A 19,062-nucleotide genomic window follows, 5' to 3' on the forward strand; every position below is an offset into this window, starting at 1 on the left:
GACAGAGTTTTTGCTCATTAAGACAGTGAATTAAAGTAATTTTAAGAAGTGTAGATCACAAGTCCAAAATTATTTCCCTTTTGCAAACATTTCATTCATTCTGGTTAAGCCAATAATTTTAGTTTTTATATTAAGATATAGGAAAACACGACAAAACCCCTTGAGCCTGTTCTGCCATTCGATATGATCATTGCTGATCTGTGACCTACCTTTGCCCCATATCCCTCAATGCCCTTGGTTAATGAAGGTGTTGTACATATGCCTGTTTGCTGATTAAGGCAAATAGGTTTCCAAATTCCCTATGAATCCAAAATGGATCCCAGAGTAGCCACAATGTCCTCAAATATCTGTATTCATGTATCATCCAACTTTTGAATTAATTTATATTAGCTCATTTGCCATATAGTAGTAAATATTTTCTGCAATAATAGGATATTCATTAACGTAGCTAACAGTGTTATTCCGAAGTTACAATAATTCTAGGCATGGTATAGGCTACCCTCTAAAGGCTGCAGACCAAGAGAAGGGAGGGGGGACAGTTGAAATTCAGAAAACACTGAAAATCCACAAACAGTGCAGCAAGGCTTTAGAGAAAGTGAACATGTTGTGAAGATGCATAGTACAGTTATTCCCTTCAACACTTCTGTCACATTCACGCATTTGACATATTGGGAAAGATTTTCACCGCAGGGCTCTGGACCCTGCTGCAAGGGTCAAATGGGGTTCAGAAGCCCACACTGTGTGGGAAAACAGAAACCCTGCGGTGATGTTCCCTGCGTTGGCCAATTAGTGGCCAGAGGGCCGGCTCGGTGTCCAATTAAGGGCAGTGCGCAGGCTCTGAAAACTGGATGGTAGGAGGTTTGGGGTGTCAAAGCCCACCTGTTGCCAGGAAGCTGCCTCCAAGCGGTTGGGCTATTCCCAGATGCATCTGAGTGCCTGGGGGTTGACTGGAATTCCAATGGGCCTTGACTGGCCTTTAACTATCACTAAGTGGCTACGCGCTGCTTGTAAGCAGGTAGCCTGGCTGTTCCCACACCCCACCTCCAGAAAAATTGCTCGGGGTCAGGATGGAGCCAGCAAATGCTAGCTGGGAGAATTAACTTTTGTACTGCCACCTCCGCGCTCACCCTTATCTGGGGCTAAAAAATCCTGCCCGCTATCTCTGTCAGACTTGAATTTTTCTAGTCAATACGCCTTGTTGAAGCTCTGAGTTCAGTGCCTAGATCTGTGGTATGTATATTGCTTTGTACTTGCCTGTGATTGCCTAGAGAGGATCATGTGAAAAATGACAAGCAGCAAACAAGTAGCTGGTCTATCAAGCCTGACCCATGTTGAGGTTGAGCATCATGAAATTTTACTGTTCCCCACCCAGCAGAAGTCATGTAATCTTCTGGGAGGGGGAAAAAACCCCTAAACCAATTCTGGATGGAGGAGCTGGGGAAATGTTGGAGGGAAGATTCTGAAAAATTCCTCTCCCACACAGAAGGGATCTAGTGACCTTGAGACAGATTACCCAACACACTGATCTGAGCCTCAGCCAGGAAGTCATCCATTTGCCTTTTCAAAATTTGTAATGAATCGACACACACTGCACAAACAATTTATTCCAAAGGTCCACTTGCAAGGGAAAAAAGTCTCTTGACATTGAACCTAGTTCAATGCTTTCGTAGCTAATGTGCGCGTCCCTGTTTTTCCCTACCCATCTCATTCAAAGAGTTGATCCACATGGTCACAGTCTGTTCCTTCATTCTAGCAAATATCTCATTCGAAATCCCCCTGTGATGTACCCTTTTCCAGGTTAAAGGACTGAGATCTTAGCCTGATAATCCAGGCCATTTAAACTATGTATCAATCTAATGACCCCATTTTGAACCTTTTCCAAGGATTCTTTACCACCCACCATCTTATGGGACCAGAACTGAAGACTTAACCAAGATCTTGATCAAGGCCTCTATAGTGCATTTTTATACTGAGTTATACGCTCTATTTGCTTTGGCTATAGCTTTTTGCCATTGATCATGAGCATTTATGATCATGACAAAGATTTATTTAAGACCCATATTATAACCCACAGGACACTTCCCCTTCCAAAAAATCTTTAGTTATGAATCTTGCACAGTGTAAACATGTTTGGCAAAAGCCCTACCTGTATGTATTACACCACACTTGTTAAATGTTAAATGCCATCTGGCAAATGTGGACCTAGTTTTAATGCTCATGTTGCCTCCACAGAGAAATGCAAAGCGGTAAGCTGCAACAGGAGAGGTACTTGTATTGAATTGGCTGATGGTTTTAGGTGTACCTGTGACCATGGCTTCTATGGAAACAAATGTGAAAATGGTAAGTGCTGAAATGTATATGTTCAAGAATGTAATCTCCTGAGACTGACATTTGCTGAAGTAGCATTCCATATGTGCTTAAGGTCTTCTATTTCCTTGTCCAATTGGACATTCTTCATGAAAAACCTTGATATTGGCAAATCATTGCACTGTGAAGAGTTTCACAGCTGAGCTGTATCCTGCCTTACCCAGCATCCACTGATTTGGATTCTCCAGAACATCCTGGGACCTTGGCTGATTTTTGATTCCTTTAGCCCAGGCAGATTGAGATCAGTTGCGGTTTCCAACTATTGCTTAATCTGAGATCAGCTTATGCACAAAATAGGATCTTTTGGCCTCCATAGCATGGTATCCAGAGGCCTGGATTTTCACAAGGACAGAATGCCTCCACTCATGTCTAATTTTGGTGATCCAGGTGTGTGAGACACGATGTGTACTGGTTAGACCTGGTAGGAGCAGGTCTGAACTTTGTGGAGTCCTTTGGAGAAGTGGGGTACCTATTGAAGAGGTAGGGTACTCCTTTGGATATGGTCTCAGAACATCTTTTGGGGAAGTCAAGCGCCCCTTGGGATTGTTAAAATTAGGCATGAACGTGCATAAAAAGTGCATAAAATCATTTGCTGTCAACCTCATTGGGGCTGTCAAAAGTGTCAAGATGAACTGTCAAAGGCAACTATAAAGCTGTCAAGTCATTTAAAACTCTTGCCTTTTATAACTTTTAAAAAATGTTTTAGTGTGTTTTAAAAAAGTAATTGCTTGCTATTTCACTCTGTCTGTTGACATAAGACTGAAAGTTACCATTAGCGGATTAGTGCTGCATGACTGATTTTTAAACCTTCTGTTATCACAGTAGAGTATCTTCCATTTCACAGTTTGATTAACAGCTCCAAGTGGTTATAGAATCTTTGAAGCGGGGCTATGAATTCCAATGCTTGTTTTTCATAAGGGATTATGCACTTGAATGAAATGTTTGTTTTTATAAGGATGTAGTTGAAGGAAAGTAAATGTAGTAAATCGTTTTTCTATGAATGAGTTTTAAAAAATAAAGTCTGCAATAGACACCCAGAACTTTATTCTATTTACTGTCAGCATGGGTCCTGAGGTCTGCCCATGGTGGATACCGGTTGAGTTGGCATGGTAGTTGTAAGGGCAAAGGGTGATGGGTGAGGGGGCATGGATTGGCATGAGTTGGCACTAAGTTGGCATAGGGGCTATAAAGAGCCATGGGAGTGGGTAGAGGGGAATGGGTTGGCATGGAGGATATGAGGGTCATGGGGGGTTGGGTAGAGGGCATAAGGTGGCATGGGTTGTCATGAATGGGACATGGGAAGCATGTGGGGGAGTGAGGAGGTGTGAGGGGGAGGTCTGTAGGACTGTTGTTTGTTTTGTTGCTTTTTAAAAAGCCTTGCACACAGCGCCGGAGCATAGACCATTCCACCCAGCCCGCCTTCCCAATTGGCAGCCCCTGCACTCATTCCGGGAGCAACATGCCTGGCTCCCAGAGAACCCCATCTTAAAAATCCCAATTTCTGGGGCACTTTCTCCGAAGTCAGATTTGTGGAACTGGAAAATGTCCTGACTCTGCGCCCCTGACCTGGGAGCGAAAATCCAAGCCAGATTCTTTACTCATTAAGACATAGAAAATTATGTGATTTAAGTGAGTGTAGATCACAAATCCAAAAATATTCCCCATTTGCAACCATTGCATTCATTCCCACTTAAGCCAATAATTTTAGTTTTTATACATTTTCCCAGGATTACTGATTGCAACAGATAGGTGTTCAACCTCTCTAGGTGGTTCAGAAGGTGTCTCAGAGTGTGTATAAAATGTCCTCAGGTTTCTATTCATGTGTCATTAGACAATCAGTCAGGTATTTATTTACTTCCTTATGCATCTCTTCCAAAGCTGTATACTAATAAATATTTTCCGCTACTGTAATTTCATTTACATTTGGTTAGCTAAAACTGAAAAGTATACTCAGATCAGAGGTTGATAGGTTTTTGGACACTATGAAGATCACAGGATATGAGAAAAGTGGGGGTAGGTGTAACTAAGGTAAAAGATCAGATCTTATTGGATGGCAAAAGGGAATGGCCTATTCCTGTTCCTATTTCTTAAGTTTTTAGATGTTAGGAGTGGATTTCCTGGTATGTCTCAAATTTTAACGGCGGCCGCATGGTTTGAAACTCATTTATTTACAACACAAATTCTAATGCATTACAAAACAAACCTTTATTACACAAAATACTCTGCATTCAACTCTTTGCTTTTCAGTTAGATCATGCCCAGTCATTACAAAACCGGACCATAGCTCAGTTAAGTGCGAAGGATTACGTGGAAAGAACCATTTCCGATCTGTGTGCACATTTACTTGTGATCAAGGATTTATTCTAAATGGGAGCATTTCAACAACCTGCCAAGCATCTGGCTCCTGGACAACATACAATACGAGCTGCCAAGGTCAATGTGCTAGTTTATTAAAAGCAAATTTGATAGAGCTTATAGTCAAACGTTTTTGGATAAGTTCCTGGTTCTTTCAAAGTGAATTTTTGTACAAGCTCTGCCATTTTTGATGCAATATTGTTAGCAATTTTGGCACTGCGTAAGGGTACCATTTCATAAATTAAGGCCCGAATGCATATTGAATTCAGAGCTTTAGACAGCAATAGTGATAAATACCATTGCAGTTTCTGAATATTAGGTGATCTCCCATGGGAGATCTCCCTGAGGAAATGAATCCAAGTGCAGTATTCAAGTCAAGGGATAGTGGATGGGGTTGGAGGAAGGAGGTAGATGAGAGGAGAGAGAAGGCAGAAAGTGGGAGAGAGAGGGCTCTTGAACCTACAATTTTTTGACTCAGAGGCTAGAACGATTTTTGGTGAGGATATCTTCACTGCTCCTGATGTCCAGTGCCCAGGATGTTATTAAAATCTTGCCTTAGCATGAACTAAATCTTAGTTCATTGGCTGTCATGTGCCTGCCTAAGATCCATGTCATTGAATCTTTCGAACATGCTTACTCAATTATTTGATCAGCTCACACTCAAAACATTTCCCAGCAGTTATAAAGTTGAATACATTTGTCAGCTAAGTTTATAAGTAACTAGCAAATCACAAATTACACAAATCATTGTTTGCATGTGCTTTCTTTCGTTTATCCAGTCAGGATGAACAGAGACAATTAAACAGATTTGCTATTTGTAACAAGTTTTGCTTCTGCTACAACAACAGCTGCATCTAGCATCTTACCCCAACATCACACATCTGTAACTCAAGCAAAAACAACATACGAACATATGAATTAAGAGCAGGAGTCGGCCACCCAGCCCTTCGAGCCTGCTCCCCCATTCAATGAGGTCATGGCTGATCTGATTGTAACCTCAACTCCACATTCCTGCCTACCATCAATACCCTTTCACCCCTTGCTTACCAAGGATCTAACTACCTCTGCCTTTCAAATTTTCAAAGACTCTGCTTCCACCGCCTTTTGAGGGAGAGAATTCCAATGACTCTCAACTCTCTGAGAGAAAAAATTCCTCCTCATCTCTGTCTTAAATTGGCGACCCCTTGGGCGGAATCATCCCAGATTTGTAATGAGTACGGCAGCGGGCAGGAAAAACAATGTTTTTCCCGGCAGCCGCAATGGCAGCTTCTCACGCTGTATCGTTCTAAACCCGCCTTATTAATTGTGCACTCTCGAGATACCCCTGCCATTTCAATGGCAGGTGGGCTCTGATTCACCTGCCACGCTGTCACCATGCCACTTCATCACACCAGGCACCATATTTAAATCACAGTTGCGCTCAGTGCTGCCAGCCCACGACTGCAGCAAAGAAGACATGGCCTCGAAAGGCAAGAAGACTGCAGCCCTCAAGCACCTTTTGGATGCCGTGGAGGCCCACTGTGATGCCCTCTACCCCCGCTCTGGCTGCAGGAGGGGCAGCTACATTACCATTCTGGCTTAGTAGGCGATGGCAGTGGCGAATCAATGCTGATGCTGCACAGAAGACATTGGCCATCCAATGCAAGTAGAGGATGAATGATCTCATCTGTGCAGCCAGGGTATGACAGCCATCTCATCACTTTAAACTCACACAATCAGACCCATCACACACTCACTGGCATCTCACTCACTGCCAGCTTAAGGGACATCACCACTTATTCTCACACACACCCTGACATGTCCATCTGGCCTCATCTCCTCTGGTGACTGCCCCCTCAGCACTCACCATCTTGAGGCCACTTGCACAGATCAACCTATGCCCCCACCACACACCCTGGGATACCCTCCTTCCCCAGTACAGCTCTTGTCCTGCAGCCCCTTCCCTTGCCTGAGGCCACTTCTTCCCCTTCCTCGGGCAAGCCCTAGCCCTGCTGCTGTTGGATAGCCACCCACACATGGCTGATCTGGTAGGTAGACACCTACCCATGAACCCCCCCTAAAAGTGATGTGGTGCTGTCTGCGAAGCCTGGCGCTAATGACTGCAGAGTGTTGACCGAAGCAAAATAGGCAAACAAACCTTGAAGTCCTGAGTGAAGTGCAGCCCGCCAGGTGCACGCCTTATATATGTTCATCTGAAACACATCGCCGTGTTTTCCCGCTGACGTGGGCAGACGATCAAGAGGGGAGGTGGGGGGATAAGTCTGGCAGGCAGACCTTATAATGATACGTTGATGTATTACAATGAGGTTCCCGGCGCTCGATGATGAGGAACGCAGCCCGCCATCGGCTGGCTGAGCGGACGATCGCAAACTGGTTTCACAATGTCGTGAAACCGATTTTTGGCCTTCTCACCATATTGTCCACTCACGCCATCGGACACACCCAATGCCAGTGGTCACGGAAAATCCCGGCCCTTATTTTTAAACGGTGGCCCCTAGTACTAGATTTGCCCACAAGAGGAAACCCTCTCCCCACATCTACCCTGTGAAAACCCTTCAACATCTTATATGTTCCAGTTAAGTCACCCCTTACTCTTCTAAACTCCAGTGGATACAAGTCTAGCCTGTCCAACCCTTCCTTGGGTATTAGTCTGGTAAACCTTCTCTGAACTGCTTCCAACACATTTACATCCTTCCTTAAATAAATAAGACCTATACAATACCTGAATGAACTAACTAAATAAACTAGATTACATAATATTTTTATATTGTCCTTGTCCGACTTCACTGCTGCCACCTTGAATTCGAGGACCTTGTCTTCATTTTCAAATCTCTTTAGGGTCATAACTCTACTACATGTGTCAGCCTCTGGATGTCTGTTTCCCTTATTTTCCCAGCTCTGTTATCAGAGATCAACCATTCTTCATTACATGCTGCCCACAGGAATGCTTGTGTTAAACCACTGTCACATCATCTCTCTCATCTCCTTCAAAAGCTTTTTAAAAACATCTGTTTTATTCCAGCAGGCCAGGCAACAAGGGATAGAACTGGAGCCTAATCTTTAAAAGCCTTTATTTACAGAGTTGCACATTATAATCATGCACCTCCAAACCCAACCCAACACACTTTCAGTCTGCTCCTATATATATATAGAAGCACCAGCGAATCCTCAGTTAATGCCGGTCACCTGAATATAATTAAACACTCACTTAATATATTATTAAAATTCTTCACTATATTTGTGGTTCCTCACCTTACTTAATCTCTATATCAGTTTGGTTCAGTGGTAATATGCACACCTGAGAAAGCAGGTTGAATGTTCAAGTCTCTTACCTGGACTGGAGCACACAATCTAGCCTGACACTACATAGCATTAGATAGGATACAGCACAGAAACAGGACATTCAGCCCATAGCCGGTGTTTATGCTCCCCTTGAGTCTCTTCCAGCCTTTCCTCATCCAACTCTACCAGCATAGACGCCTGTCCCCTTATCCTTCATATACATGTCTGGTCTCCCCTTAAATGCATCTATAGTATTCACTTCAACCGCTCCTCGTGACAGCAATCTCCACATTCCCACCATTCCCTGGGCGAGGAAATCTCTTCTACATTCCTTAACAAAATTCTTCTACATTCCTTATTTGATTTCTTGGTGACTACTTTATATTGATGGCCTTCCAACAAGTGGAAACATTCTGTTTGTGTCCACTCTATCAGAACCTTTCATTATTGTAAAGACCTCCTGGTTGGTCACCCTTCAGCCTTCTCTTCTCAAGAGAAAAGAGACCCAGCCTGTTCCCCCTCTCCTGTTAGGCGTACCCTGCACCCCGCCAACCCCCTGTTCCTGGTATCAATCTTGTAAAACATTTTTTCATCCTCTTCAGTGCCTCTATCTTTGTTTGTAATACTGTGACCAGAGTTAGACACAACAATGCAGGTGTAGTCTGACTAAGGTCTGATTACAGTACAGTGGTGAAGTGTAACATTGTCAGATGAAATATGAACCGAAGTTATGGACAAAACAATCCTTCAGTGCTATTTAAAGGAGAGCAGGGATTTCTCCTGGTATGCAGGCCTGCATTCATCCTTCAAACAAAGGTACCAAAAACAGACTAACTGGATACTTATCAAATTTGCTGTTTAGGCACAAATTGGCTGCAGCACTTTACAGCAAAATGCCAGTGACCACATTTCAAGATTATTTTGTTGGCTGTAAAACACTTTAGGATGTCCAGATGATGTGAGATAAATTGAAATTCCTTTCTTTCTGTGACCGCTAGATGTTCTCTTTCTCCTCCTTGCTAAATGCCACAAGACATTCTCCCGAGTGAGGGAAGCTATACCAGTATAAGTTGTTGTTGTTGAGCAGACAACGGCGACATGAATGAAATGGTTAGCTTGTCATCAATCCTGGGCGTTCATTGTCGCCTATATCTTGCTGAATGCTCCAACTCTGTTGATTTACATAATTTTGGTCTTTTTAAAAGAAAAAAAATTGACTCTTATTGAAAATAATTGGTGAAGCAACATGAGATTCTTGTGAGAACTCTGTGCAAGATTGCTGCAGGTAAACTGTGATTGTTTTAAAAGCGACCAGATTCTCAAAGCCTTTAAACTGTCTCACCCAAGTTTCTGAAATAGCCAGGACCTGCTGAACACTTTTTGAACCGGGCTTGACATTGCACAGGAGTTATACTGCAGATGCTAACCCAGCTAATGCCACATTAAATTTATGCTTCATACAAGAGACAAACCTTCCAGGGAATCTCTCACACACAAGCATCTCTCCGGAGCCCAGATCAGAACCCAACTTCAGAGTTATACTATCGTTCTTGTGTTGATGCTAATTTATTTTCATGCTGTCAGAAATGTAACTCAATAGCTGCCTCCGAGGATAACTGTGCAATCAGCTTGTCACTGGAGTCTTTAAATAAGTCTTTAATGAACTATGAACTAAAGAAGTAGGGCAGGATTTTCAGGTTGTTGGGTGGGCCCAGGAGTGGCCGGGAAACGGTCCCCCTCCCCGATCAGCCCCTGACCGCAATTTCATGCTGGCTGGCCAAATGAACGGTCAGCCAGCGTGAAGCGTGCGCTGAAAAGCTCAGCGCTGACGGGGTGGAGGTGGGGGGCGGGAGGAGGGCGAACGCAAAAGTCTGCGCATGCGACCGGGGTGGGGGGGGTGGGGGAAGCGCGCACTAAAACCTCCCTGAAGGTAGGGAGCTGCCTCAGGGAGCCGAAGGATATTAAAATCAAAAATAAAGATTCTGAAAATGTGCAAGATGTCTTCCCACACAGGACTCGCTGACATGAACATAAACGGCATAAAAATTATGTCCAGAAATTTTTTTTTAACATTAATATTGGAAGCCTCATGCCGCCTGTGGATGAGGTTTCCTAAAAAAAAATCCAAAGGCCGCCTGGTCAATTCGCCCGCCCGCCGCCAACCATCAGGTTGGACGGGCAGCGAAAAATAGATTTAAATTAATTGATTAATGGCCTTAATAGGCCTCTTAATTGTCGGCGGGCGCACTGCTGACCGAAATATTGTGCGCTATTTTACACCCGATTGGGTCGGGCGTGTGCCCACCAGCGGAACGTAAAATCCTGCCCGTAGCGTTTATTAAAGTTTCATCAAAGGAAAACATTGCAAAGTAATTAGACTCGGCCGCCTCTCGGAATTCTCACAAAAAACAACTCTCTGATGTAACCACCACCTCTTCTCCAATACAGACTATGCAAACAATACCAAGAGCTCTGTACGTATGCACTTCTGGAAGCACCCAGCTTCCTCAAATTTCACTACACGGGGCTAAAAAAAAGTTGTGCTAGTTCCTGTTTGCTTCACTTTTTAATAGAGCAGAAGGAATGTGGTTGCTAGCTAGAAACAGTTCAGATTTTCCACCTGATACCAAGAACCACATTGCACCAAGACTCCCAAAGTATTAAGAACTGAAACATGAAGCAATACAATTTATTAAAGGAGGTTCTTTGAACAGATGCTTGGCTCCCACATAACCACTAATGCCATAACATTAGAGCTTTACTAATGAGAATATTACCATTAGCACCAAAATATTATCTGTCCACTGTATTAAGCAAATAGTATTAAAATATAGGTATTCATCAATGCAACACCACAAAATCCCTACCCTGGTGATCCCATGTAATGAAGGCCTTTGGCAAGAAAGAGTAGAATTAACATGTCCTGTGCTTGAGAAAAGCCTTCGTCTGCAGAAACCCTCCATTCGCAGCCCACATTGTTGATGTGCTTGCTGACCTACATTGGCTTATTGGTTTGGCAGCATCTCAATTTTAAAATTCTCACCCTTGTTATCAAACCCCTCCATGGCTTCTCCCCTCCTCATCGCTAATCTATTCCAGCTCTACAACCCACCGAGATCTCTGCTCCCCAGCCTCTTGCCTGTCCACAATTTCACTCATAACATCATCGGTGGCTGTACTGCCTTCCCCTAACTAGGTCCCAAGCTCTGGAATTCCCTCCATAAAACTCTCCACCTCTTTACATCTCTCTCCTCTTTTAAGATGCTCCTTAAAACCTACCACTTTGACCAAGCTTTGGATACCTGTTCTAATAACATCTTATTTGGCTTGGTATCAAATTTTGTTTAATGACACTCCTATGGAGTGCTTTGGGTATTGCTGTGTTAAAGTTGTTCTTGTGTACAGCAGTTGCTGCCACTCATCCAGGTTCCACCATTCTTTATATAAAAGTTTCATTCAACAGTTTCAAGAGCTGGGAACATTGGTAATGAGTTTGCAGACACAGTGTGAACAAAATTACTCATATCTAAGCATTTATCTAAAGTTATGAGGGTTTTACAATATAATTTTAAAATAAAATGGTGCCAGTTAGCAGCAATGAGAAAATATGAATACATTGCTCACATTCAGTTTTTTTAGTTAGTTGCATGTGGACATCAAGGGGGTAATGTTAACACCCCAAAATGGGTAGATTTGGGCTGGATGAGAAATCAACATGCAAAATACTTTAAATCTGAACCAAACTCATGTTGAACCCACATATTTCTAGTTTTAACGGAGACAGGATAGGGGGTTGGAAGACAATCCCTCTCCTGGGAGGCAGATCGCACATTTCAATGTTTTAATGAAGCTGCACACCTCTTTAACACTTGTTGTCTGGGTTTCATGGGCCTTGAGAAACCTGGCAGCTAAAGGGTGGCTGGATGGAAGAATTAACTGTTTGTAGACCAGGAGGAGCAGGAGTGCTTCATCCCTGCCCCGACCCACCAGAGAAAGCTGTTAACCTCCACAAGCAGCAATCGATGCCCACCCCCTTGGCAACCTGTTGCCATCCTGATGTCCTCCATGGCCTGTGATCTCATGCCCCCTTACTCCATGTCCTCCCCAGCTTGTGCTCCCTTCTGTTCCCCCCCACTCTGGTCTCCTCCATGGGCCCTTGCAACCTTCTCCCCTCCTCCAATGATCTTCTCCAAAGGCCCCCCCATCGCTGACCCCTAATCTTACTATGCATCCCAATTAAGCACTAACCTCCAACCCATGGCCTCTCCCTCCCTCCCCTGCATTCCATGGCTGCGGCCTAATGCCATCTGATTGGCTGCGGCTGGGAAACGGATTCCAAACATGGTAATCAGATTAACCTGAGCAAAACCCACCTGACAACAAAACAGTTCGCAAGCCCACCCCACCCACTCATAAATATCGGGGCCTAAGCAAGTAACATTTTAGTGGCGTTTTATTTTCTTCTGCTTCAATATGATTCATTTCGTATAAGCTGTAACACATACCAGAAGGAGTCGTTTTTAATTGATATTTACTGACTAATTTGTTCCTTCATAGCAATTACCTGTACTCTCTTGAAGAAACCAGAACACAGCAGTGTCAATTGCTCTGGCCCCTATGGTGAGAAGCATTACAATGCGTCTTGTTATTTTTCATGTGATGATGGCTACACTCTGGAGGGGGATCCTAAAACCATCTGTAGGGAATCGGGAAACTGGAATACGCATGATGTACAATGTAAGTATTCTTTAAACATTGATACTTGCCATTTATACTCATTGGAAGCTGGAATAACCTTACCTGCCAGTTGTATTTGTGTACATTCTTTAGCAAACCAGCAAAGAATCAGACGAGGAATAGTATTAAGTTCAAATTTCTTCAGCATATCAGGGCCAGGCCTGCATTAGTTCCCTAGAGACACTTGGAAGAAGAGGTCTGCCAAGAACTACTGGTGAAGAGGAGGTTGACCACAAATGGCCTTGGGCCATGCTATGAACACCAGCTAACTTCAGACATGAAGCCGTTACATTCATTAACAAATACCATTCCCCTCACACAGATACAATCTCACGTTTATTAAAAACAAAAATAAATGAGAAATATTGGTGTCATTTAGCTACAAATGTAAAATATAAAGCAACAGTCTCTGGAATGAACACTTTTGAAACATAACATTTGATACAATGAATAGCAAAAAATCTGTAGATACAAGTTTAATTGCAGCTAAACCACCACCCCCCAACCCCACCTTCCCCACCCCACACCCCCACACCAGGCCCCAACCGCCCCTCTATTTATCTCATTTTTTAGTTGCTTAGGAGTTGCATCAACATTCCCTGAATGAGAGAGTGGTAAAGGTGAATTATTATCAGTGGCACCATTGTCTTGTTCACAAGGAGCTTCGCAAGACCACTGTAGTACAACATGGGTGTCAGTATTTCCTGTTCACATGAGGAGATGTCAAGTCTCTAGTGGTTACATTGCTGGCCAGTTCTTACCATGAATTTACCGAATGGGGAATCACAGGCACTAACCCAACATGCTTCGTATAATTTTCCAAATATGGAAACTTCCCATATTTGAAAAATTTGGGCAACACTTCCTTAGAAAATTAACCCACTGTGCCCATTGCCTGACCTCGTTCATCATATGTAACAATTCATTAATCTAAGACTCTCATTTTCTGTGTTGTGTCTCTCTAGGCACGGTTAATCACCGCAAGTTAATCCTAATCATTGTTCCTGTGGGAGCAGTAGCAGCAGTTCTTTCAGCCCTGGCAATGATCTATCGGTGGCTGAAGAGAAACCGTCAAGGTAACATGCTGATACAGTAATCGTCATATAACCATTATCATAACACTTAACATATCGCCTTTTATTCCAAGACTTTATACGTTAAAAACTGACCGTTAAAGCAGAAAACACTGGAACTCCAGAACAGATTGATCGTCATCGGGAGAAGAGAGGTTAATGTGGATAATTTAAACCTAACTCCCAATGGGTGGGATCAGGTGGAACTCTGGAAATCCCCCCTCACTCCCCACCCACTCAACCCCAGCCAAAGTTATTTACTTTAACACAAGATAAAATCTGGCGTAAAGCCAAATGTTGTTGGCTTCCCGACAGACAGCTTGGGTTAAAATTCTCCCCAGTATTGCAGACGTGCTGGCCTGACACATTAAACTTTATTCATTTAGATGCTAGCTGACCTTGTGTGTACGCACATCGAATATTCTCTGTTTTTCCTTTTAGATTTCAGCAATTTTTTTTAACTCAAGTTATTATTGCAAGTTTGTGGAGAGAAGCAAAGCTATGTTTTTCTTTAAATCGGGCATTTAGCTCAGCGAGTTTCTCAATGTGGTGATTATAATGAAGCCAACCTTCTGTGAGCAGAGGAAACCTAATTTGTAGCAGACTTTCTGTTAGTGACATTCTACTGCATTTGGGTTAATTATTTTGGGGAAGGATCCATTAAATCCAACACTGATGCTAAGCAAAGAATCAGTTTGGAAATTTACCTCAATGCATTTGATTTATTTTAATTTTTAATTTATTCATTCACGGGATGTGGACACTAGTGAGAAAGCCAGCACTGCCCGTTTAATGGCCTTTGAGAAGGTGGTGGTGAGCCGCCTTCCTGAACTGCTTAAGTCCTCATGGTGAAGGTATGATCACGTTGCTGGTGCAGGAGCTGCGATATAGCTCCAAGTTAGGATGGTTTGTGACTTGGAGGGAGCTTGGGGGGGGCAATGGTGTTCCCATGCTCATCCTGCTGTTGTCCTTCTAGGTGGTAGAGGTCACAGGCTTGGGAGGTGCTGTCAAAGAAGATTTGACGAGTCGCTGCAGTGCACATTGTAGATGGTACAGACCTCTGTCACGTTGTGTCAGGGGTGGAGGGAGTGAATATTTAAGGTGGCATATGGGGCACTGGCCAAATGGGCTACTTTGCCCAGGATGATATCAATCTCCTTGAGTGTTGGAGGTGCACTCACCCTGGAAAGTAGAATTATCGTAACATGAGAGCCTTGATTTTACTGATTATCAGTCAGTCAGGCATAAAGTTTAAATTTTATGTGAAATCAGAAAGTAGCAGCAACGGCAGGAGGATCTGTGATATACCGGCATGTACCTGTAGTGATCAGATGATCAACCGTCCCCTACCCCCATTGCTGTTTACGGGTTATGAAGTGTGAGATGGAGCCAATTAAAACCTGAAGGTTTGTGAGACTGTGGAACAATAAAATAAAATTAAATGTTTGCAATCAAGACAGAAATAGAAAAGGAAGAAAAAGAAACAAGGTGACAATAAAGAGATAAAAATAGGTAAATGATGAAATAGCGAGGTTAAAAAAAGCTGTTACAGACAGTCCTGGCTTAAGGTGAAAGGGGAAGAGAAAGGTACATCTGTCTATGGACAGATTCTCACTTAGCTTGAGAAGTGCAAACCTCATAATTGATTGTTATTAGTTAAACCTGAGGTAAAAAGAATCAAACCATTATGGTCAAGCACCAATATAGTTGAGAAGAAGACACTTGGACTGCCCTTCCATCTGGTTTTACACAATAAGAGACAGATGGTGTCATATGTGCAACTAATGGGCAGAACTGCTGTGAAGCTGGCCTTAATCGAGGCTGCTTTGTAATTTTCCTCTTTGTATATTTCTATTTCCTCTATCTCAGTCCATGCTCAGTCCTCCTTCAGCTAGGGGAAACGTGTTTGAACTCAGCCTTTGAATTCTGCACAGTTGCTTTTAATGTCAGGTAAGGTATTTTACCACCGTAGCAGCAATAGTGTGTACCATCTACAAGGTGCACATCAGGAATTCACCAAGGCTCCTTAGACAGCACCTTCCAAACCCATGACCACTACCATCTAGAAGGACAAGGGCAGCAGATAGATGGGAACACCACCACCTGGAAGTTCCCCTCCAAGTCACTGAACATCCTGACTTGGAAATATATCGTCGTTCCCTCACGGTCGCTGGGTCAAAACCCTGGAAATCCCTTTCTAACAGCACTGTGGGTGTACCTACACCACTTGGACTGCAGTGTTTCAAGAAGGCAGCTCACCACAACCTTCTCAAGAACAATTAGGGATGGGCAATAAATGCTGGCCCAGCCAGCGAAGCCCACATCCCGTGAATGAATTTTAAAAATTCTACCACCACGACACGCCTCATTTGGCAGTCTAGCCACCAATGGCATCCTCGGAGGATAATGCCTTTTAATGTTTGTGATGGAAATTTGAATTCAGGCCACCTGACCTCAGAAGCATATAGCTTTCAGATCTATTGTAGCCTAATTGCTTTGCACTGGATTAGCCAGCGACAGGTTGTAAGCTCAAATCCTATCATGGAATGTTTTGTGATATTAAAATGAGAAACCTTGTCATTTCTGGGCTCTAATCGGAAAATTGTCATGAAAGTTGTGAACTCACCTAATTCTCATACTCCTGCCATCACTAAGATTGTCTATTTCTAAATCCATGACTGTCTCGGCACACCTGCTGCTGAAAACCTTTTATCTCCAGACTTCACTATTCCAATGCATTCCTGGCTGGTTTCCCACATTCTACCCTCCTTAAACTTGAGGTCATTCAAAACTCTGCTTTCCATCAACTTAACTGAAAGCAAGTCCTGTTCCCATATTACCCCCTGTGCTCGCTGATGTACATTGGCTCCTGGTCAAGCAACATCTTTATTTTAAAATTCTCATCTTCATTTTCAAATCCCTCCATGGCCTCACCCCAGCCTGTCTCTGTAAGTTCTCCCTGCCCCACAACCCTCAGAGATACCTGTGTTCCTCCAATTCTGGCCACTTGAGCATCCCTGATTTTAATTACTCCATTATTGGTGGCCGTGCCTCAGTTGCCTAGGCCCTTAGCAGTGGAATGCTCTCCCTACATCTCTCCACCTGTCTACCTTTCTTTCCTCCTTTAAGACATCCCTTAAAAACTACCTCTTTGATCAAGCTCTTGATTATCTTACTTAATTTCCCCTTATAAGAACGTAGGACCATAGGCCATTCAGCCCTTTGAGCCTTCTCTGCCATTCAATAATATCAGGGCTGATCAGGTCATGGTCTCAACCTCTCCTTTCTGTCTGTCCCCCCATAACCCTTGACTCCCTTGTCTATTAAAAATCTATTTAATTTTTCCTTGAATAAATTCAATGACCCAGCTTCCACTGCTTTCTGGGGAAGAGAATTCCACAGACTAACAGCCCTCTGAGAGAAGAAAAATTATCTTCATCTCCATCTTAAAAGGGAGACCTCTTATTCTTAAACAGTGTCCCCCAATCCTTGTCTCTCCTACAAGTGGAAACATCCTGGTATCCACCCTAGCAAGCCCCCTCAAGATCTTATATGTTTCAATAAGATCATCTCTCATTCTTCTAAACTCCAATGGGTATAGCCCCAACCTGTTCAACCTTTCTTCATAGAATAAGCCCTTCATCCCAGGAATGAGTCGCGTGAACCTTCCCTGTGCTGCTTCTAATGCAATGATGGGCAAAATTTTTACCTCAGCGGCTGGGCGGGCAACCAACCTGCTCTAGTGTAAAATGTCGTGCGTTGGCATCGGGCGAGTGTCCCGAGGTCAACATGCAGTCACGCGATACTTCGGTCTGCGGGCGTGTGCCAGAGTCAGCAGCGCGCCTGTCAGCAATTAAAAGGCCTATTAAGGCCATTAACAAGGTGATTAAAAGAAATGTTTCACTGCACGTGCAATCTTATGGTTGGCGGGGCAGGCGAAAAGGCCAAGTGGCCTTTGCACTTTTTAGGAAACCTCATCCATGGGCGGGATGAGGTTTCCAACAGCAAATAAAAATAAAATAAAAATGTTAAAACTAAATTTATAACATGCTCCTGCTCATGTGACAGAGTCACACGAGGGGGTAAGTTTTATAACATTTTTAATTTCTTTATTTTTTGTTTTAAATTCTTCATCACCCTGAGGCGTCTCTCTGTGCCTCAGGGAGAATCTGGAGCATGCTCTAAGTTCACGCTCGCCCTGCTCACACTCCTCGCCCTGCTCACACTCCTCGCCCCACTCACACTCCTCACCCCGCTCACACTCCTCGCCCCACTCACACTCCTCACCCCGCTCACACTCCTCGCCCCGCTCACACTCCTCGCCCCGCCCCACTCACACTCCTCACCCCGCTTGCACAGGCAGTGCTGAGCGCTGCCGCTTGTGTTTCACACTGGGCAGGCCTTAACCAGTGTGAAATTGCCTTCCGGCTCCGATCGTGGGTGGCAGTCGGCTTCCCAGCCGAGCCTGGCCGAAAAGGGCTAAATTCCGCCCCATTTATATATTCAGGAAGGCGGGCGGACAGCGAAATCAGCTGTCCGCCCGCCAACCTGTCAATGGCCAATTGAGGCCATTGACAGGATCATTTATACAATTAAAGGACCTGCCCGTCCAACATTAAGGCTGGCGGGCAGGCCGGGAGCCCCAGGGGGCTTCTGATAAAACATGAAACCTCATTCACTGGCGGGATGAGGTTTCATGTTGGTTTTTTAAAAGTTTAATAAAGTTTTAGTCACAATTATGAACATGTCCCATCTCGTGTGACATTGTCACATGAGGGGGAAATGTTAATAATTTTTTTATTATTCCAGTTTTGAAGTTTGAAACACTGCCAGTGATCTCCCTGAGGCAGCACTTAGTCTCAGGGAGGTGTGTGCTTTCCCACGCATGCGCGAAAGAGCGCACTCTGACAGTTGGGGAATCCCTCCCCCCCCTGCACAGATAGCACTTCCCGTTGTGCAGCCCGCTGGGTGGGCCTTAATTGGCCCGCCCACTCAAAATGGCGGCGGGGCCTGTTTCGGCTGCGGCGATCGGCTGCCTGCCCGCCACCGAGCTGGTGGGGCCCGCCCGCCCACCCGTCAAGGGCAAAATTCTGCCCTATGTCTTTTTACAAATCAGGAGACCAAAACTGTGCACAGTGCTCCAGATGAGGTCTCACCAATCCCCTGATAGCTGCAGTAAAACTTCCCTACTTTGATACTCCATTCCCCTTGCAATAAATGCCAACATTCCAGTTGCCTTCTTAATCAC

At 44.0% G+C, this 19,062-nt stretch overlaps 1 protein-coding gene across 1 annotated transcript in view; it reads left to right on the forward strand.

The window, feature by feature from the left end:
* LOC144689109 (L-selectin-like) overlaps positions 1-19,062 on the forward strand; it is a 34,709-nt gene that overhangs the window by 6,445 nt on the left and 9,202 nt on the right. Inside the window, exons 2-4 of the mRNA XM_078556252.1 lie at positions 2,233-2,340; positions 12,562-12,741; positions 13,707-13,817. Coding sequence (XP_078412378.1) covers positions 2,233-2,340; positions 12,562-12,741; positions 13,707-13,817 — 399 coding nt within the window. The remainder of the gene's footprint in view (positions 1-2,232; positions 2,341-12,561; positions 12,742-13,706; positions 13,818-19,062) is intronic.

This window comes from Cetorhinus maximus, chromosome 13 (assembly GCF_964194155.1).
Source record: "Cetorhinus maximus chromosome 13, sCetMax3.hap1.1, whole genome shotgun sequence".
Taxonomy (NCBI): domain Eukaryota; kingdom Metazoa; phylum Chordata; class Chondrichthyes; order Lamniformes; family Cetorhinidae; genus Cetorhinus; species Cetorhinus maximus.